General features: G+C 54.5%; 1 protein-coding gene across 3 annotated transcripts in view; it reads left to right on the top strand.

The window, feature by feature from the left end:
- BCR (BCR activator of RhoGEF and GTPase) overlaps positions 1 to 24726 on the top strand; it is a 135609-nt gene that overhangs the window by 104006 nt on the left and 6877 nt on the right. For 2 of the 3 annotated variants that reach the window (XM_031656460.1, XM_031656459.1), the window contains 10 exons: positions 14 to 135; positions 1057 to 1225; positions 3214 to 3333; positions 4125 to 4200; positions 5575 to 5679; positions 6401 to 6475; positions 8735 to 8832; positions 11246 to 11377; positions 23098 to 23157; positions 24001 to 24110. In XM_031656460.1, the coding sequence (XP_031512320.1) occupies positions 14 to 135; positions 1057 to 1225; positions 3214 to 3333; positions 4125 to 4200; positions 5575 to 5679; positions 6401 to 6475; positions 8735 to 8832; positions 11246 to 11377; positions 23098 to 23157; positions 24001 to 24110 (1067 nt within the window). Of the gene's footprint in view, positions 1 to 13; positions 136 to 1056; positions 1226 to 3213; positions 3334 to 4124; positions 4201 to 5574; positions 5680 to 6400; positions 6476 to 8734; positions 8833 to 11245; positions 11378 to 19642; positions 20719 to 23097; positions 23158 to 24000; positions 24111 to 24726 lie in introns of those variants that run through there. The other variant, XM_031656461.1, reaches the window with a different exon arrangement.

Here is a 24726-nt window from a genome sequence, read left to right on the forward strand (position 1 = left end):
CCTGTGCCCACAGCACCGGCAGCTGCTGAAGGACAGCTTCATGGTGGAGCTGGTGGAGGGGGCCCGCAAGCTGCGCCACGTCTTCCTCTTCACCGACCTGCTTCTCTGCACCAAGCTCAAGAAGCAGAGTGGAGGGTGAGTGACGATGTGGCCCCCATCCCGGCGGTGACCTCCCCCTGACGCTCCAGGACATGGAGGGCCCTCTCTTTACATTCCGTCTCCACTTGAGCACAATGCCGGGCTCAAGGTTAAAGATTGTCACTAGCAATCTGGAGACGTCATCAGGCATCACGGTGACCAGCTTTGACTCCCGTAGTGAGGGGTAAACCCGACCATGGCTTCCGGCACCATTGCAGAAAGGTTACCTCGGGACCTATCCGGGAAGCCTGAGGTCAGGGGCTGCAGGCAGTGCTGGGTGGTGACTGCCCCTTGTCTCCCCAAGCCTGGTGGTGGCTTCTAAGTTATTCTCGGCACAGGCCTGCACACATTCCCCTCCTCCCTCCAGGGATTGGATGCACCCAGGTTGCACCAGGTTGGAATGGAGCAAAGAGGGCCATGTTGGGAAGGACCAGCACGGGGCTCTTCCCTGCATCCTGCCGTTTCCCTGCTGAGTGGGTTTAATCAGTCAACTCAGAGGACAGCCTTAGTTCCCCCTTCTGTCAGGTGAGGGGATGACCAGCTAGATCTGTAGTCCCTCAAACTCTGCGGCCCTGGGGGTGGATTTCAGTCCTGTCCTGTCATTGTGCAGCCTTGATGTGCTCCCACATGAGCCTGCAACCTTAGGGCCAGCTCAGGATAAGGTGGATCTAGACTCCTGAGATGCCTGGGGCCTGTGGTCACATGTTCAGAGTGTCTGTTCCCAGGAATCACAGTTCCCAGGAATCCCAGCGCCTGCCAGTGGCCTCATCCCAGTCTGTTCCATGGAACACGTGCTGGGTTTTGGGTCAGGTAAACCATGTATGGCCAGGAACATGGGCTCTGGGCCTCTTGACAGCAGTGACATCAACCACGGAAGGCAGCCGGTGCATGTGAACGTTCTTCTCTCCCCATCCCCAGCAAAACCCAGCAGTATGACTGCAAGTGGTACATTCCGCTCACGGATCTCAGCTTCCAGATGGTGGACGAATCGGAGGCAGTGCCCAACATTCCCCTGGTGCCGGACGAGGAGCTGGATGCTTTGAAGATCAAGATCTCCCAGATCAAGAGTGACATCCAGAGAGAGAAGGTGCACGCCAGGGGAGCGAGGGCCGGGTTCGGTGTGGTCTGAATGGGCAGCAGCCCCCGCACCCGGCCAGTGGGTGCTTTCTCCATCAGGCCTCTGGGCCCCAGGTCTGGTCTCTGGGACCCCTCTAAGCTCTCAGCTCTGGGAGGGCTGGCATCTGGGCACAGGTAGGTGCCAGTTGTTCTGAGAACCCCCAGCTCAGTGGGGAGCCCCATACCAGAGCGGCTGCCAATCCAGCCCTCCAGAAAAATGAAGGGAACTGGTGGTGGTCTCTACAATGTGCCTTTCACGGGATACTTCCTGCACCTGGTGGACCGCCTCATACTTAGTTGTCCGACCTGTGACCGGGGGTCCCTCTCAAGAGAAACTTGTTTATACTGGCAAGTTTAAACTGGGTCCAGTTTACACCTGCCTGACCATTGCTGTGGCACTGGGAGCCTGATTTTGTGTTTTCACTGGCATGCCCGGGGAAAACTTAACCTCAGCCAACACCTCCTAGTTTTTCAGAACCACACCACCACAATACGAAACAAGTTCAGAGATTTCACCTACAGGTTTTGGACAAGGAGGTGCTATGAGTAGGGAGGGCAGTCTTCTGTCCTTGGGTCACACAAGGCAGAAATGAAGAGTCAGAGAGAGAGAGCGTGCACATGACAGCCAGCAGTATTTATAATGGAACAGGGTGTGATCCCTTTTAAGTTCACAGGCAAATGCCTGGATGGTCCTTTTAAGGAAGCAGCAGGAACGCGGGAGCTCAGTCAGCTGGGCGGGAGAGAGGCTTCTGGGTTCTCACCTCTGGCCACGGGCTTGAGCTGTTCGAGTGTGTGGTCTCCTGATACCCAGGCTGCGTCCTTTGCTGTGTGGTTCCATTACACGGGTGAAGTACCAAGTCACCAGAGAGAAAGTCACAGCCAGACAGTGGAGGGCTTGGAGTAGTCCAGGATGCAGGGCTGGGGGAGGTGCTGGCTGTCCCCCATATAAGCTACCCTGATGTGGGCCAGGCCCAGGTGAGAGTGCCACCCCGCCAGGTGTTCAGGACTACTGGTGCATGGTTTTTCCCAGAGATGTTTGAAGACTGTAAAAATGGCAAGGATGAGCCCCTCAATCAAAGGTTAGCCAGGCCAGAGGAAGCGAGTGGCAAGAAGATTAGGCCTGGGTCCAGGGATGCCCAGGTAGGGTGGATGCAGCAGGACAGGAGTTCCTCAGCCCTTGCCCAGCTGCCCAGCCTGCTGTACCCAAACCCAGCACACTTAGGAACACAGGGAGCTTCGAGACTGGGGTGAACATTCTATTGTTCATCGTTGTGCGACTGTGACCTCCAAGGTAGGGTGTCCCCATGCAGAGTGGGAGCCAGTGCTCAGGGCAGCTGAGGCCTATTGACTGTTACTGTTGCATTCTCCATGTTCAGCTCTTTGGGGGATGGGATAGGATGGGGCCCTACCTGGTGACAGGCAGCACAGTTTTCTCCTCCCCAGGGATAGTGGCTTCTAGAGTGAAACACGCAGCTCAGCGTAGGAAGGGCCTTCCCATCCAGGTTCTGTTGACAGTCGTCTGGCCTTCTGCTGAGACCTCCACAAACGTGCCCAGGGGGCCTGATGCTAAAACCTAGTTGGGTTAGGAAGGGGGTGAGGGACCCTGTAGGTCACAACGGCCTCCTGGACATTGTCTGAATTTGGGAAAATGAAAGGCAAGGATGTTTGTAAAAGTCTCTTCTCTCCGCCCTTGTGAGAGGAAAGACTTAATTCCTACAAAAAAGGTTTACTGAGCATGTCCTGCAGCTTGTGCCATGCCTTGACCCTGTAAAAAGACTGTTTCTGTCCTCCAAAGGCCACCAGCAACTGCGGTCTGGGGCCCTGGGCTGTGCTGAGTGGAGAGATGAGATTCTCGCCCTGTGCAGGCTGAATGCAGCTAGTGGGTGGGGATGGATGGAGTGGGAGTGGGTTGTGTGGGGTGCTGGAATGGGAAGGTGAGGCTGTGGCATCTCCCCGCAGAGGGCGAACAAGGGCAGCAAGGCCACGGAGAGGCTGAAGAAGAAGCTGTCGGAGCAGGAGTCGCTGCTGCTGCTCATGTCTCCCAGCATGGCCTTCAGGGTACACAGCCGCAATGGCAAGGTGAGTGCCTGCTGTGCTGGCCCCTCCTGCTCTCCCGGCCTGGGATGGGCTCCTGACTGCCTCATGGCAACGCGTTTTCACTTGGACGCACCCCACACTGAGAGAGGCTTGTCCAGCATGGTGCATGCAAGCATACTCATTCCCTTGTCTGGGGCTTTGGGCCGTAGCCCCCAGGTTGAGTGGCAGCTGGCTCAGCTTCCACAACTGGGAGTGGGCAGGGTCTCCAGGGAGGGTATAGGGCAGGGGAGCCTAGCAGGTGCAGACCTGGCCCTTGGTACAGGGATGCTGTCCTGGGACCTTGAGGGCCAGAGACGCATTTTCTATCCTGAGTCTGGCTCCTGCTGCCATCTGTAACCTGGGCCTCTCCCTCCTGTCAACACGTATCTGTCAACATCCAGAATGGCTTATTTTCTAGCCTGGCCGGGAGAGGCTGCTGGTGGGCTCTGCTGGTGGGGCTTGTGGGTTGAATGCAGGAGGTCAGGTCTGGATTAATCTTCACCTCTGCAGATCCCACCTGGTCACCTCCATGTCCCTAAGCTGTGCCCCTCTGCCAACATCACACCCTGACCCATGTGGTTCAGGTGAGAGCTTGTGCCACGGGTGCTGTGGCATCCAGCTGGCAGGAAGGGTAGGGAGTACCGGAAGCGACATGCCAGGCCGTGAGCACACCTGGCCACGGGGCTCCAGCCAGCTGGAGGGATGAGTTGTGTGCTCTAAGGTGCCCTGGGCCTACCAGGCATTTGCGTAGCCAGGGTGGAGATAACTGGGTGTGTTCTTCTCGCCCACCCTAGAGTTACACGTTCCTGATCTCCTCTGACTATGAGCGTGCAGAGTGGAGGGAGAACATCCGGGAGCAGCAGAAGAAGTGTGAGTATCCTCTGTCCCGAGAAGGTCTGGGCTTCAAAACATTAGGGCCAGGCTGGCAGCTCCTGTGATTTTAAACCTTCTTTTTTATTTTGAGGGGTTTTATCCAAGTGAAGTGTTGCATTGGAGATAGCCGCCCTGATAGGCCCCCAGGCCTCTTGTCTCCCCGCCTGCCTATCCTGCCCCCATCCCCTGGGCAGTCATTTCCCCACTGCCCTGTGATCCCCCTTCCCCAGGCCCTTTCCTGATTCCACACCCGCCCCTACACACACCCCTGCCACCCGCCCCCAGCCCGCTGCCCATACACCCCACCCCTGGCCTGCCCCCTAGGCCTTTCTGGGACCCTGCCACCACCCCATTTCCCCTCATCTGCTCCCAGCCCACTTGGGCAGCCACAGTGTGCTGGCCCCACTGCCCTGTTGATATGGCCAGGGTGGCTAGCTCTCAGCACAGGGGCACTCCCTCCTGTCTGGGGCAGCCCCTTCCTTCTCTGGGCACTTCCCTCTGTCAGGGTGCTCCTTCCTTCGGCTCCTGCCTGGCAGTGTCAGTGGGGAAGGCAGACCTGGTTCCCTCCTTGGAGGTTTGGGATTCACATGCCATCCTTACCAAGGTCTTCCCTTGGTACTCTTGTGTGCCACTGTCCCTCTTGCAGGGGGAGCTGGGCTGAGCACTGCATCCAGGTGACCTGGTCCTCCCACAGCTGTGGGCCATCTCCTGCAAAGCAGCATATTTCACAGGGATGCTGGGCTGGGGCTCTGCATGCCTCTGGCCTGGCCTGACCTCCTGCGCCCTCAGGCTCATTATTCTTACCTATGCAGAGCCACATCTCGGCCCCCAACGCCACCATGGCCTGGAGGAACACGGATCTCCGGGCAGCCCTGCCAGTGCTTGTGTCCCAGGGTTTCCTGTCATAACATGGGAGCCCCAGCCATTTCCAGAGTGGCAGCCTCTGTAGCCTGTTCAGCATTATGCCCAGAAATAAGCCCCTTTTCCTCACCTGGTGGAGAAACAGGGCCTGTGTTAGCAGAGGAGGGGCAGAGCCATGCTGCTGTCTGGGAGACCTCACAGGGAGGTGCTCCCAGTCCAGCCGCTCATTCTCAGACCTGCCGCGTGGCTGTGCATAGGTAGCGTGGGACGTGTGTGTTTGTAAGTCTCATGCTAAGACTTCTGCAGGCCTGGGCTCTCCAAGGCCACACCTCGCTCTGCTGCCAGACCAGCACTGCACTTGGGAGCCGAGTGCCCTCTCCTGAGCCCCCAAGCCGTGGCACCAGTTCTTGCCATGCCCCTTCCCCAGGGTGTGGTGGGGGTCCAGCGGGAGGGGCCAGAGGGCCAAGGAGCAGACTGACCAGTTGGTGCACCTCTTTTCCAACCTCCCAGGTTTCAAAAGCTTCTCCCTGACGTCTGTGGAGCTGCAGATGCTGACCAACTCGTGTGTGAAACTCCAGACCGTCCACAGCATTCCGCTGACCATCAACAAGGAAGGTGGGCCCGCCCTCCTGTGTACAGGGCACCCGTAGGGAGGGCAGGCAGCTAGTCCGAAGGCTGATCCCCCCTTCCTGTTAGCACTTTTGTTGGGACTAGTGGACTTTGATTCAGAAGGAAGAGCTGTGCTTATTAGGGCCTCTTGTCTCCACCCAGGAGTGGATGAGGTGGGTTAGGAGCAGTTTCTCCCTGAGTGGCTGCTGCTGGGTGGTTGAGGAGATGCACAGCTTCTATTCCTAGTCAGGAGGCTGCAGCAGATGCTCCTCAGATGCTGTGTGCCTTAGATCCGGCCCCACTGCCGTCCTCCCAGCCCTCCTCTCCTCCAGCTACCTGCCAGCCGGCACTTTTGGTCAAGCTGAGTTTTGCATTCACTGTTGTACATATGCTCAGTCACACATACAGCATATGCTATGCACATGTGTCCACACACACCCCACTCACATCCCACGTCACCCCGACCCCCTCTGCTGTCCTTGGAACCTTATTACACTTTGGGTCACTGGTTTGCCTGTGTTGTGAAACCAACTGGATCCTGAGGTCCCCAAGACAGAGATCATGATGGGTATGTTTTTGGCCCATGACACTGGCTTGTCTTGTGCTGGGCAGATGGCAGCCACACGGTGTCCACCGGATGGTTGATTCTGAAGCAGAGTTAGTTAGCTTGTCACCTGCCTCCCTTTCCCGGGACAACAGAAGCTCACCTCTTTGGTCTCTTGTGCAGATGATGAGTCTCCGGGGCTCTATGGGTTTCTGAATGTCATCGTCCACTCAGCCACTGGATTTAAGCAGAGTTCAAGTAAGTACTGGTATGGGGAGGAAGATTGCAGCGGCCAAGCCAGGGCCTCCACCCAGGAAGGACTCATCGGGCAGGGTGTGGGGAAACGGGGAGATTGTTCAGATGACCACGGGACACCTTTGACCCCTGGCCGCTGTGGAGTGTTTGTGCTTGTTGATGCCTTCTGGGTGTGGAATTGTTTTTCCCGCAGTGGCCTCTGCCCTCTCCCTAGCCTGTCTCAGATCCTGGGAGCTGGTGAGCTGCCCCCTGCAGGTGGATCGTGTAATCGCAGGGGTTTGGGAAGGAGTTTGACAGACATCCCCTGGGGGGCCTAGGAGTCTTGGGTCCAAGCCAGGAGGGCTGTCAGCAGTGCAGCTTCACCCCACAGCAGAGCAGATTTGGCTGCTCTGTCGAGCTGGATGGATAATACGCTTTTTTTCCTTCTCCTCTAAGTGGGGGTCTCCCCCAGTTACTGGAGCTGTCAGAACAGTAAAGGCTGGTAACACGTCAGTTGCACTGTATAAGTTTCTAGAGGCCAGGCGCGGTGGCTCATGCCTGTAATCCCAGCAATTTGGGAGGCTGAGGCATGGGGATCGCTTGAGCTCAGGAGTTGGAGACCAGCCCGACCAACATGATGAAACTCTGTGTCTACTAAAAATACAAAGATGCCAGGCGTGGTGACTCACACCTGTAATCCCAGCACTTTGGGAGGCTGAGGCAGGTGGATCACTTGAGATCTGGAGTTCGAGACCAGCCTGACCAACATGTTGAAACCCCATGTCTACTAAAAATACAAAGATTAGCCAGGCAAGGTGGTGGGCGCCTGTAATCCTAACTACTTGGGAGGCTGAGGCAAGAGAATCGCTTGAACCTGGGAGGCGGAGGTTGCAGTGAGCCGAGCTTGTGCCACTGCATTCCAGCCTGGACTTCAGAGGGAGCCTCCGCCTTAGGAAAAAAAAAAAAAAAGTTCCTAGAAACAGCAAAATGTAGAGGAAGAAAGCTTACCAGGGATTGTTGGGGGATGGGGTTAGGAGAGGACTAACTGCAGATGAACCTAAGGGGACTTTTTAGGTCAGAGCAGTCGTGAAAAGATTGTGGTGCTGTTTGCACTGGCGTTTAAATTTCTTAAAAGTCCTTAAACCCTACACTTGGAATGGATGAATTATATGACATGCAGATTGCACCTTCATAACACTGTAACACATAATCTTTCCCCTGGGCCTGTCTCTGGCTGCCTCATAAACGCTGGTGTTTCCTTCATCAACCTCCCTCCATCCCTGTGTCTCCTCCCGGGTCCTGTCTGTGAGCAGTACAGTGTGACACCCTACGCTGCCCTGTGGTCCCAGACTTGTCTGTCCTTGCCTCCCTGTTACTTTTCTTTCTATCTCTTCCTTGCCCCATGCACTCAACCTGCATCCCCAAACCAAACCTATTATTCATGGCCGCCAAACTTGTTCCCCTTCTGTCCTGTCCCGTTGAGGGGCACCACCATCCATTCCCGTGGCCAAGCCAGAAACCGTGGTCCGCTCTCCCTCCGTTAAATGCCATTCTCCATCAGTGAGGCTTCTTGATCGTCTCTGGCTGCCTGGCCAGGCCCTGGCTGTGGCCTCCTCCCTGGTCGTCATAGCTCTGGACATCCCTGCAGAAAGGGTCCCCACCACCAGGCCTGTCCATCCCCCGTCTCAGGTAGTTTTTCTAAAACACAAACCCCACCCTGCCACTTACTGCCTACAGCCCAGCCCCACTCTTCTGCAGCCCATGCCTCCTTCCCTTCCTCCTGCACCCCACGATTTCCCCAGCACTGAGCTGCTTCCTGTGCCCCACAGTGGCCTGGAGTACCCTTTGCCTTGACTCTTTGCCCGATAATACTTGCAGCGGGGTCTGCTGTGTAGGATGCAGGAGCTTCCCACATCCCCCAGGACGGCTGGCCTCTGCTGTGGCATCACTAATGGTGGCGTGTACACCTCTCTGTCCCCACTAGTGCAGGGGCCTTCTCATCACAGGGGCTTTAGCTGGGGTTTGTGGACTGACTGACTGAATGAATGTTGTGGAAAGTCCTGTTTCCCAGCTGCCCCCAGGGAAATGCCACAGAGCAGGCAGGGGCATCACGTGAGGTGCTGGTATTCATGCCAGGCCCCCATTAGGTGTTGAATTTTTAAAAAGAAAGTTAAAAACTTTTGTATTTCTTTTCTGATTCTGCAAATAACACCTGCTCTTACAGACCATGTGGGTGATGTGGAGAGGAGCTGTGACCTTCTCCATATTCCCTTCTCCCCACAGATCTGTACTGCACCCTGGAGGTGGATTCCTTTGGGTATTTTGTGAATAAAGCAAAGACGCGCGTCTACAGGGACACAGCTGAGCCAAACTGGAACGAGGTGAGGAGCTGATTCTACGAGGGCCGAGGAGGGCCGAGCCTGCCAGCCGGGGCAGGCTGTTTCCCACTGGAGAGAATCTGAACCTTCAGGGGCTCCCTGAGGGCTTCCCCCGAAGGCAGTGCTGCTGAATTCCAGGAATCTCCTGGGGGGCCAGGAGGTGACGTGTCCAAGAGATTTTATCTCTGTTCCTGAAAACCTTACCCACCCCCTTCGTCACAAAGAAGCCGCCTATTTTGCTGGAGAAGTGTTTGGAAAGAGACTTAAAAGGGCTTTTTGTCTGCCTTTGTTAGCGCTTATGTTTATTTGGTAGGTTTCCATAGTGTTTTTCCGCAGAAGTTGGAATGAGCTCCCGTGACCCTCGTGGCTTCCGGAAGCCTGGGGCTCTGCTGTGGGGCTGGGGCAGGGACTGTAGGGTCCTGCTTGCTTGTCTCGGGGTGTTGGGCTTGTACTGTGTGTCTCGGTGCCTTCCTCCACCTTGGAGAGCTGCTGTGTGAGTCACATAGCCATTTGGCCCTGCCCCTTCGGGAGTGGAGGAATGATTGCAGAGAGGCCCGTGTTGACTAAGTCCCAGATCCATGAGAGGTGCCATTTCCCAGCTTCTGTAGCAGTTGTGACCTCGAAGGTCTCATTCTTGATGATGCAGGTAGAGGCAGCTGGGCCTACAGAGAGCTGCCTCCCACCCCCACTCCTGCGAAGGAGGAAGCCAGGAGCCCCCAGGCTGCTTGGTCTACATGGGTCACAAGGCTGGTAGAGCGAGCAGTGGAGCTGGAACCCAGGTCTCCTTTCTCAGCATCCACTACTCTTTGACCATTTTAGACATGTTGCTTGAATAGTACAAGGGCACAAGGAGCTCAGGAAAATTACCTGGACATCCCTGCAGAAAGGGCTGAGTGGCAGCTGTGATGACAGGGGGTATAAGAGCCACATGGGGTCCATCGAAGAAGCCTTTGCAGAGACCAAGAGTGCCACGACCCAGCAGAGACAACAAGAGAGGGTGCCAGGCAGTGTGCAAAAGGTTCAGGTGCCAGGCATCTACGGAAGCTCCAGGGAGGCATGAAGTCATGAGGGTTAGATTGCAGCAGGTCACCTCCACCACCCTCACTGTCCATGAAGATCTGGGCTTGGGGACAGTCACATGTTCCTGGCACACACACCCACCCACCCACTCCTCCATTCAGGTTCAGAAATTCCTGCTGCTTTCTTCTTCCCTCATCCTCCTCCATTTCCCCAGCAAGAAGCCACACGTGCACACACATTGGCGTGAAGTGCAGATTCACCAATGGCACCATCGGGGTGGCGGAGGAGAGAGTTCACACCACACCCACGCAGACAACTTGAAAGCTAGGGAAGCAGTTTTTCCTCCAAGTCCCTGTCCCTCCTGTATCAACCCCAAGGATCACTCTTTGTTTCCTTTTAGATAGAATTCATTTTTTAAAGAGTGGGTTTAGGTATGCAGTACAATGGAGCAGAAAGAACAAAGAGTTCCCATGTACCCCTTGCCCCCCACCTCAATTATGGACATTCCACCCTAGGGTGGGACGTGAGTTACAGTTGATGAGCCTGCGTTAACCCATCATTATCACCCAGAGTTCATAGTTGACATTAGATAGGGTTCATTCTTGGTGTTACACGTTGTGGGTTTTGACAAATGTAGAATGACGTGTATCCACCGTGATAATATCTTACGGAACAGTCTCACCACCAAAAAAGTGAACCTATGTTGACAGATCATTATCATTCAGAATCCATAGAAATAACTTTTTGTTGTTGTGGGGTTTTTTTTGTTGTTGTTGTTGTTTTTGAGGAAGAATCTCACACTGTTAGCCAGGCTGGAATGCAGTGGCATGATCTTGGCTCACTGCAGCCTCCACCTCCTTGATACAAGCAATTCTTGTGCCTCAGCCTCCCAAGTAGCTGGGATTACAGGCATGCACCACCACACCTGACTACTTTTTGTATTTTTAGTAGAGATGGGGTTTTGCCACGTTGGCTAGGTTAGTCTCGTACTCCTGGTCTCAAGTGATCTGCCCACCTCGGCCTCGCAAAGTGCTGGGATTACAGGTGTGAGCCCTCACGCCCAGCCCGTAGAAATATCTTTTAACAAGCACCCTGGAGATTGTGAGGCAGGTGGTGTGGGGATCACCCTTTGAGATGCTGGTGTAAGGAGTTTGGATTAGGTTTGACTGGCAGTCAGAGCTTCTGGAAGCATCCAGGCTGAGCCACAGTCTCATGCCAGGGATGCTTACAGAAAACATTTCCATGTGTCCCAGGAGTAAGGGAAGAGGGTCTCAGGCATCAATCCCCCTGGGCCAGCAAGGGCGACAGGGAGAGCCTGGGTTCAGAGGACCCTTCAGCTATAACATTGACCTGTTTGTTCACATTGGACTTCCTCCCTTCTCCCTCGGGCCTGCAGGAATTTGAGATAGAGCTGGAGGGCTCCCAGACCCTGAGGATACTGTGCTACGAAAAGTGTTACAACAAGACGAAGATCCCCAAGGAGGATGGCGAGAGCACGGACAGACTCATGGGGAAGGGCCAGGTCCAAGTAAGGCGGCCATCTCTACCCTCCCCTGCCTGATGTATAGTGTCCTTTTTCATGCAGCCCTTGGGGACACTGAGATGGCCTTGCACCAAGGGTGGGGTGGGGTGGGCAGCTGTGACTCTGAAACATCCGTTGTGGGAGACCTGAGTCGGTGCCTGCATGTGTCTTGATGGGTCTTGATGTTCTGCTCTCTGTCTGCGTGTCTGTTGTGTCGGCTCATTCCCAAAGGAATTTCCATTCAACTTGATTTTGCAGCTGGGGCCTCAGTTCCTGCCTGGCCGTAGGAGAACCCAAAGGCAGAACGGTTAGGTGGTGCCCTGGGCCAAAATTGGCGCATCCTGTGCCAGTCTTCTTAGAAAAGCACAGGGGTCCCAGAGGCTGCCTGTTTGGCATCCGCTATCTGTGGTCTAGACCCAGTTCCCAGGGTGTAGAGCTGTATCTCTGAACAGGGTGCACACAGACAGGTCTCCTCCCAGGCTAGCCTGGAAGCCCCCAGGTGGGACCAAGAATGTGTCCGTACAGGACCAGCAGGGGGCCGTGGTTCTTAAGGAGACTGCCTGGGCCCTCTGTCCTTCAGAAACTTATCCAGCCCCTGGGAGCCCGCCACCAGTGTTTCCTGGAGGATCATAGCAGGCACCCCATGCCCTGTTTCTCCTGTTCCCACCCTCACAGTTCCGCGGGGGTAGCTGGGAGGAAGCCCTGGTCACGCTTTCCTTATAGTGCATTATATTGGTGGGTTGTGGCTACAGCTCTCTCTTCCATCTTCACAAGAGGCCTCTAGAGGGAGTGGGTCTGGCATTCCACATGCCCCTGGAAGCACAGGGCTCCCCAGGAAGCCCCAGCTCCCTCCCTAAGCAGGAAGTAAAAATCCTCTTGCGGTTAAATACCAAGCGCCAGGAAGAATGAAGGGAGAGGGTGGCCCTTCCCTGAGTAACTTGTCATCTTGCTGATGGGTTCCACATTCTCATTCAGATCAGCAAATCTTTACCAAGTGCCGGCTTCACCCCCTTCTGCCACCCCTTCTGCTGGCCACGTCTTGGGAGGTGCAGCCACTGGCTGTTTTTCTGCCTTGGAAGCTTACACGGGAAATCAGTGACTCAGGGCTTCCTGGGGCTCCCTGTACTTCGAGATCAGGTTTAAAATCAAAAAGGCTCCTCTAGCACGTGCCTGTAATCCAGCTGCTCAGGAGGCTGAGGCAGGAGGATTGCTTGAGCCCAGGTATTCAAGACCACCCAGGGCAACACAGTGAGACGCCTGTCTAAAACAAAATAAATTAACTAAAAATTGCTCTCAGCTGCCCTGTCCCTGTCCCACTGCACTATCTTGTTCACCCTCCCAGCCTTTGTGTGGATTCTCATGGTGGAAGATTTTACCATGCAGATGGGCCACACAGCTCTTGATGGAGTACTTGGTGCTGGTCTCCTTTGAGATCCGAAGTGTTTTAGCATCAGTCAAGTGATGGTCATAGTTTGGGTGATGGTCACGGCTCAGGCTCTTTTCTACATGTGCTTTCTTTGGTTGTTGTTGTTGTTTGTTTTCTTGAGACAGTATCTAGCTCTGTCTCCCAGGCTGGCGTGCAATGGCAGGATCATAGCTCACTGCAACCTCAAACTCCTCAGCTCAAGCAATCCTGCCCTAGCCTCCCAAGTCGTTGGGATTACAGACATGCCCTGCCATGCCCAGCTAAGGTTTTTTTATTTTTTTATTTTTTAAGACTGGAGTTTTGCTCTTGTTGCCCAGGCCGGAGTGCTGTGGTGTGATCTCGGCTCGCTGCAACCTCCCAGGTTCAAGCGATTCACTTGCCTCAGCCTCCCAAAGTGCTAGGATTACAGGCCTGAGGCACTGTGCCTGGCCACATGTGCTTTCTCATTTGGTCCTTGCAGCAGATCTTTGAGAGAGCTCATTTGACACTCAGGAGATGCTTCTCTAACCTGCTCAGAATCAGGGTCCTGGGTATTCAGGGAGGTGGAGGGAGCAGACTACAAAGGCGGTTGTGCTCCCATTGCTCCCCCTTCCCTCTCCCTCTCCATGTTTTCCGTCTCCCCCACCCAGCCTAGGGCATTCCTCCCTCACAGTCCAGCCTACATCTGGCACAGCCTCACCATTCAGCCCAGGGATACTCACAGCCTGGGTCCTCGGCTCCTTTTTTCAGCTCATCAAACCAGGTAAAGGTAGATTCCAGTTCTGCCAACCATTGACTCAACTCATCCAAATCTTCAACTGGAATCCTAGGAGTGGCTGAATTTGAACCAGGACCTCTGAGTACTGTTGCTAAGTAACTGGGGTCTCAGTGAAAGAGAGAAAAGAGCTGATAGGCCTCTTCCTGTGTTACTGTGTCAGGCCCTCTTTTGAAACTCTTTTCTGTGGTGCTACTGACGTACTTGTGCACATGACCTGTGCTCTTCTGTCAGTCTAGGGGTGCTGGCTGAGCACCCCACTCCGTCCTGGGGAAGAGGAGAGCAGTGTCAAAGAAAAACCCAAGCTGGACAGCCGTTAAAGTGGTAAAAGCAGGTTTTATTTGTAACTATTGTGATGGGGAAAAGACTAGAAATGGAAAGCTTAGAAATGGGCTCGATGCTGAATTCACATGGACAAGTGGAGATTTACAGCCAAGAAGAAGGGTAGGGGTTGATGGATGGAAAATGATGAAATAACATCAGGGGGAAGAGGGTTTCTGGTGAAACCGACCCGACAGGATTCTTGCTGAAGACAGGCCAGAGTGATCGATCTCCCCTGGGGGATGGCATGGGATGAGGAATCTGATCAGATAGCAAGGGCAGGGGGTTCTGGCTAAACTGACTTAGCAGGATTGTTGCAAAAATTGGATTATTGAGAACATGCCCAAGGATGGGATCTAGCTGGAATAAAGAGCTGGAGGGACCAGATGAGTTCCATCAAGAAGAGTCTTTGTCTCTCCCCCATCACACTCAGTGTGACCTGGGCAAGTTACTGTCCCACTCGCTCAAATGTGTTCCTCCCTCCCTCCCTCCTTCCCTCCTTCCCTCCTTCCTTCTTCCTTCTCTTGCCCAGGCTGGAGTGCAGTGGCACCATCTCAGCTCGCTGCAACCTCCACCTCCTGGGTTCAAGCGATTCTCCTGCCGCAGCCTCCTGAGTAGCTGTAATTACAGGCATGTGCCACCATGCCTGGCTAATTTTTTTGTATTTTTAGTAGAGGCGGGGTTTCGCCATGTTGGCCAGGCTGGTCTCAAACTCCTGATCTCTGGTGATCCACCCGCCTCGGCCTCCCAAAGTGCTGGGATTATAGGCGTGAGCCACTGCGCCCAGCCTCCTCACCTTTAAACGGGGGTGGGGGGCCATGGACCCTGAGGGTTGAGTGACGCATGCTGTCACGGGTGGGGGGTCAGCGTTTGCTGCTGTTCTTATCCTTATCTGTTGTCGTTTGCGAGGAGGCAATGGAGCAGACACTGTCCGGCTCCAGCCCCTGGTCCCTGTGTCAGTGGGAGTGATGGGTGGGAACCATGGCTAGACAGGAAGGAATCCGATTGCTGTGTGAAGGGCATTCATGACTCATGCCAAGTAGATGGCGGCTGCTGTGGTCCCTGGAGTTCCAGGCTCCCAGCCGGGGGGTGGTTTGTGGGATCCCAGGAGGAAGGAAGTCGGGGGAGTGGCGGTGACTATGCCGTTGACGTTCTGCGACACCAGCCTGGCCTCTTTCTCCCCTGTGGACGCTGTTTGCTGCACAGGGGTGCCTGAGAGAGGGCGTGCGCGACTCCGGAGCCCAGCCTTTTTGAATCTGGGCTTTTCCCAGTGACACCAGCTGCCTTCTGCACTGTACTGTGTGGGAGGCGCTTGGCTCTCTGCAGCCCGCTACAGGGGCCCACAGCCCCCACCCTGATTATGCACCTTGACTCAGAAGTTGAGTAGAGAGACCCTCCCGTGAGGTGAGGCAGTTGCAGCAGGTAGAGAAGCCTCAGCATCCCAGGAGTGTCCAGATCCAACCATGAGGGCAGAGGCCCCTGGCAGGCCCCAGGGGCTCCCCCAAGGGCAGGGGTCTGGGATGGAAAGGAGTTCTCAGCAAAGCTGCTCATGCGCCTGTCTGTGGGCAGCAGGAGTCAGGATCTTCTGGGCGGGGGGCTTGGCGCGGTCTGGTTTTTTTGCTCCCCTTAATGGTGCTGATGAGCTGGGTTTAGGAACCACTTGCCCGAGTCTCAGATTTTGGCTCCTGCTTTTCAAATACCTGTCCTGGATGACTTGCCAGGTCCCCACCTCCCTTCTTGCACGATAGAGGCTCCATGAGGGTGGGGGTGGCGGGGGGTGGGAGCTGTAGAAATCAGGATGAGTGAGCTGCTTTGTTCAGAGCCAGAAAGGCAAGGGGATACATAGTACAGCAGGGACAAAGCTGTGGTGGTGCCCACAGTTCAGAAAAGAGCCACTGACAGCACGAATCAAAGCCCTTGTGTGTGGGCAGGTGCAAGAGGACCCAAGCCAGGTGTCCTTTCCCAGCCAGCTCCGACCCTGAATGAGCCATTTGAGTGAGCGAGACCATCCTGGTCCATCCTCAGACACCAGGAACCTGCTGTGCCACCCTAGTCATGGAAGGCTTCCTGTGTGCCATGCCTGGGGGTCTCCCCAAGAACGAGAAGACCCCTGTCCCCAGCCTTCATGGTCTAGATCAGAGAAGCTGGAAAGGAAGGATGTGGCAAATGTGCCAAGAGCTGGGGCAGACTTTGGCCCAGAGTGACTGCTGGCTCAGATGGCACGGTTGTTTGGGAAGTGAGGTCAGGGGACAGAGATGCCTTCACAGAGCAAGGGACATTGAGTCTGCATCTTCAGGGAGGGATTTTTCAAGGTGAAGGCATCAATATCCATCCAAGATTCATCGGATGAGGTATGGAAGAGGGAGTCACCAGCCGGCAGAGCTGGGGAAGTTGGAGCCTTGCTGCCATTAGGAATTTCTTCCTTCAGTTGTTTCTGTCTTTTTGAGACAGAGTTTCACCCTGTCCCCCAGGCTGGAGTGCAGTGGTGCGACATTGGCTTACTGTAATCTCTGCCTCCTAGGTTCAAGCGATTCTCCTGCCTTGGCCTAACAAGTAGCTGGGACTACAGGCATGTGCCACCATGCCCGACTAATTTTTTTGTGCTTTTAGTAGAGACAGGGTTTCACCGTATTGGTCAGGTGCATCTTGAACTCCTGACCTCAAATGATCCACCCTCCTGGGCCTCACAAAGTGCTAGGATTATAGGTGCATTTCTCTTCATTTGCAAATTTTCTAGGTTGCTAAATCACATTAGCCCTGTGTATTCTCCTTAGAAGGCAACATTATATCAAGTCATAGACTTTTGTCTTCTCCCATTTCTCCTGCTCTGTTTATGTGTCTTGCTGGGCTCACAACTCACGTTCCCGTGGGGGCATCAGAGTTCATTTTTGTTGTTGCCAGTGAGCCTCTGCTTCATTTGAAGCTGGTGCTCTGGCTGGCTGGAGTTTCCCAGACTTCTCTGCCAGCACAGGTTATGTGGGCATCTGACCAGGCACAAGCCAGCAGGTCTGACTGGGGCCCTCCTGGTGCCTCCCTGGCAGCTGCTCTCAAGTCCCCACCATGCAGTGAGGTCCACCCATTTTCAGGCAGTCTCCCTGTTGGACTGCCCACTCTGCAGCACCTGTTCCCCCAAGAGCCCACGGAAGTGCCTGGCAACAGCTTGTGAATGCAAAGATGACACCAAGTCGGGTGGATATGTCCATGTGCACAGCAGCACTGACCATGCCAGCCTCAGACTGGAAAGAACCCAGACGTCCACCTGCTGGTGCATGTCTGTCAATCCATACAATGGAATATTACTCAGCCTTCAAGAGGAAGGACATTCTGACACATTGTACAACATGGGTGAGCCCTGAGGACATGCTGCTAAGTGAAATAAACCAGACACAAAAGACAAATGCTGTATGATTCCACTTACATGAGGTAGCTAGAGTAGTCAAATCCATAGAGGCAGAAAGTAGATTTGAGGTTACCAGGAGCTGGGGCAGGGGGAATGGGGAGTTGTTCTTTTTGCACCTGCCCCCGGGAGTTATTGTTTAATGGGTGTAGAGTTTCAGTTTGAGATGATGAAAAAAAAGTTCTGGAGATGACAGTGGTGATGGTTGCACAACGTGAATGTGCCTAATGCCACTGAACTGCACACTTAAAAATACTTAAAGTAGGCCAGGCGCGGTGGCTCACGCCTGTAATCCCAGCACTTTGGGAGGCCGAGGCAGGCGGATCATGAGGTCAGGACTTCGAGACCATTCTGGCTAACATGGTGAAACCCCGTCTCTATTAAAAAATAAAATAAAGTAAATTAGCTGGGTGTGGTGGCGGGCACCTGTAATCTTTGGGAGGCTGAGGCAGGAGAATGGCGTGAACCCGGGAGGCGGTTCTTCCATGGATGCTTCAAAAATGCATCCATTTTTATAACTGAATGATTTTGTAGTAAATTTACAGAGCTCTACAACTTTTACCAACAATCCAGTTTTAGAATATTTCTATCACCCCAAACAATTTCCCTGTTCCTTTTTTTTTTTTTTTTGACAGGGTCTTGCCCTGTTGCCCAGGTTGGAGTGCAGTGGTGCAGCCGTACTCAGCACAGCCTTGATGCCCCAGGCTCAAGTATTTAGCCTTTCAGGTAACTGGGACCACAGGCATGCGCCACCATGCAAGGCTAAATTTTTTTTTTTTTTTTTTTTTTGAGACAGGGTCTTGCTGTGCTGCCCAAGCTGGTCTCAAATTCCTAGGCTCAAGTGATCCTCCTGCCTCGGCCCCCCAAACAGCTGAGATTACAGGTGTGAGCCACCGTGCCCAGCCCCTGTTCCCAGTTATAGCCACTCCCAGACCCAAGCTGATCTGCCTTTGTCTTTAGAGATTTGCCCATTTCTTCACATTTCATAAACATGGAATCATACTAGAGCCGACTTTTTTGACTGATTTCCTCCACTTACCATTATGTTTTTGAGACTTGTTCATGTGGTAGCATTGTTTCATTCCTTTTTATGACTGAATAATTTTCCGTTGCATACATATACCATGTTTTTGTTTCTGCATTTACTGTTTGACAGACACTTGGATCATTTCTAGTTTAGGCTGTTACGGTTGATGCAGCCATCATCAGACTGGTACTGGTCCTTGGTACCAGTCTCTATATGGACGTATGTTTTCATTCATTTAGGAGACAGTTGGTGAGATTGCTGGGCTGTGCAACAAGGTGACTGTTTGGGGAACTGCCCTACATTGTCTGGAGTGGCTGTACCATTTTACATCCCCATTGGCCATGTATGAGAGCCCATTTCTCCACATCCTCACCAATGCTGGTTATAGTCTAGCCTAAAGGAGAAGGGGGTGTTCCTTTTGAAGTGATATTAGAGACTAGTTGGGATCAGGGAAGAACAGCAAAGAGTTAAAAGTGGGATAGAGGCCAGGCACAGTGGCTCACGCCTGTAATCCCAGCACTTTAGGAAGCTGAGGTGGGTGGATTGCTTTAGGTCAGGAGTTCAAGACCAGCCTAACCAACATGGTGAGACCCCATCTCTACTAAAAATACAAAAATTAACCGGGCATGGTGGCAGGTGCCTGTAATCCCACCTTCTCCAGAGGCTGAGGCAAGAGAATGGTTTGAAGCCAGGAGGCAGAGGTTGCAGTGAGCCGAGATCTCGCCACTGCACTCTAGCCTGGGCAACAGAGTGAGACTCCGTCCTAAAAAAAAAAAGGTGTGGGCTGGATCTCAGGAGAGCAGATTGTGGTCATAGACTTCAGCAGGAGGCCTGTGATCTCTCTCCTGGTGAACACAGAGGTTCTCTGGTGGTCTCAGCAAAGACCCACCCCTGGGAGTAGGTTATAGTGCAGACACATGGGGCCCAGACGGGAACAACTGGGGATGCCCTGCTGGACCATCCAGGCTGGTGACGATGGGTGTGGAGGAAGCTGTTGTCTACAAGGAGCTAAGTGAATGAGCATTTCCCCCTTTGGATGGTTTACTCAGCCTCCTCCCTGCCCCTGCTGAGGGTGGGCAAGAGGATGTCCTCTGGCTGCCCACTGGTGACTCAATCCAGCCACAGACTACAGAGCAAGCAGGGCAGTGCTGGGTCCCCAGCAGAGCCACCATGCAAGGTGGTCAGTGACGCTTCAGGGCAGCATGCAACACCTGCCCCAGTTGGGCTTTGGCCTCCCTCAGCCCCCACCCCACCACTTCCCTGGGATGGATGTGCATGGTAGTTTTCTAGGCAGACCTCCAGGCCACCATCTGCCAGGCCCGCTGACCACAGTCATTCTTCCAAAGCTCCTGCCTTACCCAGCTCGGGGGGAGATGAGCAGCGACCTAGTCGTCGTCCTGAGACCACTGCGCGTGAGCAGACAGGCCCCCGCCCGTCCGGTCCGTGTCCAGGCAGCAGGCGTATTTCTCACCAAGACCTTGCAACCCAGGGGGACCCTGGAAAGCATCTGGAGTGCCTCAGTTTTTCCCTTAAGGGAAAACTACTGTTTCCCCCTTGGTCATCTGTTTTTCCAAACCCCCGTCTTTTCCTTGTTTACTTCTCTGGTGCTTTAAATAACTTCACGAGAGAGCGTGCCAGCCTTGAGCAATGTTTGGGGTTGGCCAAGCCGAGGCACAGGCCTCATTATCATGCTATTCTTTATACGACTTCCGCTCTGCGGAGCACACTCAGTTCTTTGGAACAGAGCCAGCCTCGGGGCGGCCTTTCCCACTGGAGCCGCCAGTCAGGACCGCTGTGAGAGCTGGTGCCCGAAGGCCAACAACCTGGTCTTCAGTCACTGGGAGTCACAGAGAGGGACCCAGTAAAGAGCCCAGCTGGCAGCATCAGTGCCAGGTTGGGGTGGGCGCTGGACAGCACCAGTGCTGGGGAGTGGACGCTGGCTGGAGCCCCGCCCAGGCTGCACATTGCTCGGCCAGCTTAGTCTGGGGGAGCAGGACCGGAGCAGGGTGTCCTCTGCCCTGGGTCCATCAGGGGCACTGCATGTGATTATTGGGGTTACATGCTGGGAGTGGTACAGATTCTGGACAGTCTAGAGCGCTTCCAGCACAAGGCAGGCTGAGCAGTCATACTTTACTCAGTCTCCAAACTTGGGCAACAGGAAACTAGCCACTTAACAAGGAAGCTCAGCTTTTCTGGGCTTTAAAGATGGAGACACGTTGGAAATTCCCGTAACCGATAGGCTGGGGTGGGAGGATGTTCTTCCCACACACAGACAAAAAAGTGGAACCCGGGGTGATGGGAAGCTTTGACCTTGGCCCGCCGGACTGTGGGGCGGGGTTTCCCTCCAAGCCTGGTCAAAAGGCCGTGGAGGCTGGAAGCTCTCGTTTAGCCCCACCAGCTTCCCAGAGCAGCAAGGTCAAGCATGCGAGAGTCGACACCCGCCCCGGCCGCAATGCAGGGCCTCCTTCAGTACTTCCATCCCGGCCGGGCGGGCCGGAGCCGGGCAGCTTCTGCTGAAAAGTACCGGTGTGCTCGCGGCAGTGCCCTGTGGACCCACATCCGAAACCTGGTGTGCAAGGGCAAGGTGGGCTGACGTGTGGGCCGTGGTTCCAGGGGGGCTTTGAGGGGCAGCCGCCTGATGTGTGGACAGCTTCTCTGTCTCTGTTTACCTGGACTCTGGTTGCTTGTTAGCTGCTTCTGCCTGTTCTGGGTTTCTAAGGGGAGAGGGGCCCAGTGATGGCTGTTTTTTGAAGGAAAGGGAAGAATGTCTCCTGCTTAACATGTTTCTGTGTTTCCAGTTACTTGGTTGGTTAGTACAGCCAGGGTCTTGCTCTGTTGCCCAGGCTGGAGTGCAATGGCATGATCTTGGCTCACAGCAGCCTCCACCTTCTAGCCTCAAGTGATGCTCCCACCTCAGCCTCCTGAGTAGCTGGGACTACGGGCACGTGCCACCATGCTTGGCTAATGTTTTTGAAAATTTTTTTATAGAGACAGGGTCTCACTATATTGCCCAGGTTGGTCTTAAACTCATGGGCCCAAGTGATCCTCCTGCCTTGGCCTTTGAAAGTGCTGATATTACAGGCAGGGTTTCAATTTTTTAAAGCTCCCAGCAGGGGTATTAAACTCTCCCTTTCCAGAGAAAGCGCACTCTGTCCCCATCCCTCATGTTATCCTGTCCTGCCTCTGCTTAGGGTTCACTCTGGGGGAAGTGCCACTTGAGAGATTCCTTTTTGTGTGTGGCTTCTGACTGACCGGTCCCTGCTCACAGCTGCTGCTTCTCAGGGTGGGGTCCCTGAGGCCTGGAGTGTGGCCTCTGAAAACCTTCACGGCCAGATGCAGAATGAGAGCCTGTGGCCACACAGCCCCTGGTGGGAGACGTCCTGCCACCCTTTGCTTCTTTGTGTCACTCTGGCTGTACATTTCAGATCCCTGGGAAACGTTAACTGGTAGGACCTAGAAGGGGAGGTGAGGAGGGGTCACCCCCCAGGTGTGCCTGTGGTGAGCCTTTGTGCTGAGCAGGTGCAGGGAGGGAGGCCCAGGTGCACACATCTGTGAAGTAGGGGCAGCTGGTTGGGCTCCTTGACCTGCTCCAGAACTTCTTATTTTCTAGCCACTTCACCTGCAGAAGGCCCAGGTGGCTGTGGTCTCTAGGGTCCCTTGCAGTGAACATGATGCCTGTCCTCAGCCCCTCTCTAGGCCTGGTGCTGTGCTTAGCACTGTCGTATGTGTGTGTGTGTGTGTGCACGCACGTGAATGTGTGCAGGCATGAGGTGTGGTCCCTGCTCTTAGGCAGCTTGCCTTGTGGCTGAAATGAACCACCACCTGCGTCAAGGGGTGGAAACACAAGGCCAGATGCAGTGGCCTTGTCTGGAGTCAGATGGTGGCTCCGTGACCTGGCTTCACTCCAGAACTACCTGGGGTTTCTAGTTGTGCAAATCCCAGGTCCCACCCAGATTATGAGTCCAGTTTTCTACAGGTGGAGCCCAGGAAGGTGTATTTTTAACAAGATGGTACTGCTCATTCACCCAGCCCAGCCAGTGGTCTCTGTGTACCCAGGAACTGCTGACACAGAGCTTGTGCTCCCCATAAAACGGGAGACAGAGCCTTCACGGACGGGGGACGTGTAGCTTGGTCATGACAGGGTGTTTTGTATCAGCACAGACTGTGTTCAGGTGACATTAAGCACAAGTTCCTGCAGGCTAGCTGCCTGGACAGGGCTGGGTGGGGGTAGAAGTTAGAGAGGTCACAGAGGGGCTTCCTCCCGGCCGCCTCACCAGCTGCTTGATTTAGGGCTTGGCTCTGGGTCCTCCTGGGCCTGATTCTGAACCATGGGACTGGTGTGGCCTGCAGGCTCCTCCTGCCACAAGCTGTTCATGCAGGGGGAGAACAGCGTCCACAGTTCCCCAGACAGCAGCAGTGGATACCAGGCCCCCAGGAGTTGTTACTGAAGTTGCTGCTGGACAACTCGCCTTTCCCTGAGCTCCACATAGCACCCGTGGTGATGGGAGCCGGGTGGAGAGAGTCTGCCAGCCTGCGCATCAGCTCCCAACTGGGAGGGGCAGAGGGAGGAGGGGGTGGGAGCCCCAGGCAGCAGGGCTCTGGGAGCAGTGGGGCCCTGGGTTCCAGGTGTGTCTGGCAGGCTCCTCCTTATTCTACCTCTTGGCCTCTGGGTGGAGATGCTGGCCACAGTCAGGCTCTGTCTCTGACTGAGGACTGGAGAAGTGGCGGGTGTGGGCTGCTGCCCCGTGCAGCCTCTGAACAGACGCCAGGGCCTCTGCCAATCATGACTCCTTGCTTTCAGCTGGACCCACAGGCCCTGCAGGACAGAGACTGGCAGCGCACCGTCATCGCCATGAATGGGGTACGTGTCCGTGGGACTCTCCTGGCACCCACTTCCCCCAGAAGGGTAGGGTGGCCTCTATTCATTTCAAATCGGTCAGAGGTGGCTGAGCCTGAGCCAGCATCTGACACGGAGCCTGGTTGGAGGAGGGAGGTTCCCCGAAGAGCAGAATCGCCATGCCCGGGAATCGTCATTCACTGACTGGGAGGCAGTTGCCAGCCAGGCCCTGAGCATCCTTCCTCAAACAAAGGTCTCATGGCACCACCAGGACAGGTGGGGCCTCCACTCGGGGAACCTGGGGGCTGCCTGTAGAAATGGAGACCCCTGATTTGTCTTTAGGTACCCCAGAAAGGTTTAGACCTTAAAAGCAATGACACACCCAAAAAGGTCTGGGCATATATAGTAAAACGTTAATATTTGCAATTATTGGCTTTTTCTTATATTATTGTTAGTCTTTCTCACTTAATTTTTAATTGTTACTAAGAAAGAGAGAGCTGGGCACAGTGCACCTATAGTCTCAGCTACTCTGGAGTCTGAGGCAGGAGAATTACTGGAACCCAGGGGTTCGAGTACAGCTTGGGCAACATAGCAAGATCCTATATCTAAAAAAAGCAAGCAAGCAAGAGAAGCAGCGGGGATTTTAGGAGGTGGTTCTGCAGAAGCCAGTCCTTTACACCATCTTCAACAATCCTGGCTCTTGCTGAAGTAGACTAGGGGATTCCCTGAGGGGCAGCCCTACCTCATGCTGAGACCTCTGCATGCCTTGGGGGTGGAAATATTTGATGAGACTCCCAGGGGCCCTTGGGACCTTGGGCTTTGAGGACCAGACAGATCAGAGGACTGTGCCCTTTCTCCCCTCTATAGATTGAAGTAAAGCTCTCGATCAAGTTCAACAGCAGGGAGTTCAGCTTGAAGAGGATGCCGTCCCGAAAACAGACAGGGGTCTTCGGAGTCAAGATTGCTGTGGTCACCAAGTGAGTGGGGAGGGGCTTGGGCTCATGCACTGAGGGTGCCTGTCCCTTCAGCTGTTTCTGCAGAGAAGAGCATGTGTGGGTCTCTCCTCTCTGTGCATGGCCGCTGCGTGGTGAGGTCAGGCCCCAGGGAACACTTGGTGTGTTCAGCTACCTCCTGTGTTTACTCAACACCAGCTCTGGAATGTCACTGCCGCCTTGCTTGGAAGCAGTAGGGCTGGCTCCAGAAACTGCCCGAGTGCAGGGTTTTCTGCCCTCGCTTGGAATTTGTCACGGTCCCAGGTTCCCGTTGAATGGCCATAACCCCTGCCCCTTTGTCACGAGTCAGTTGCCAAGAGAAACTTGTTTGGTTTGAGAGCAGTTCTTGCAGACACAGACCACTTCCTCTGAGAATTCATTTGCTTCCCCAGGATGGAATCCGGCTGGGCCTCTGAACTTGCCGGTCATGCGGGCCGGGGCCTCCATCAATCATACCCCGGACTCCTTTGTGTGTCTAAACAGCACGCCCCACCCCCACCTGCACGGCAGCCACTTGCATAGCACTCTGGGAGGGCTCTGGGCATGAGCAGCGAGGACTCCAGCAGCAGCTCCCCCAAATAACCACTGCTAATGAGGGTGG

Source organism: Papio anubis, chromosome 16 (assembly GCF_008728515.1).
Source record: "Papio anubis isolate 15944 chromosome 16, Panubis1.0, whole genome shotgun sequence".
NCBI lineage: Eukaryota > Metazoa > Chordata > Mammalia > Primates > Cercopithecidae > Papio > Papio anubis.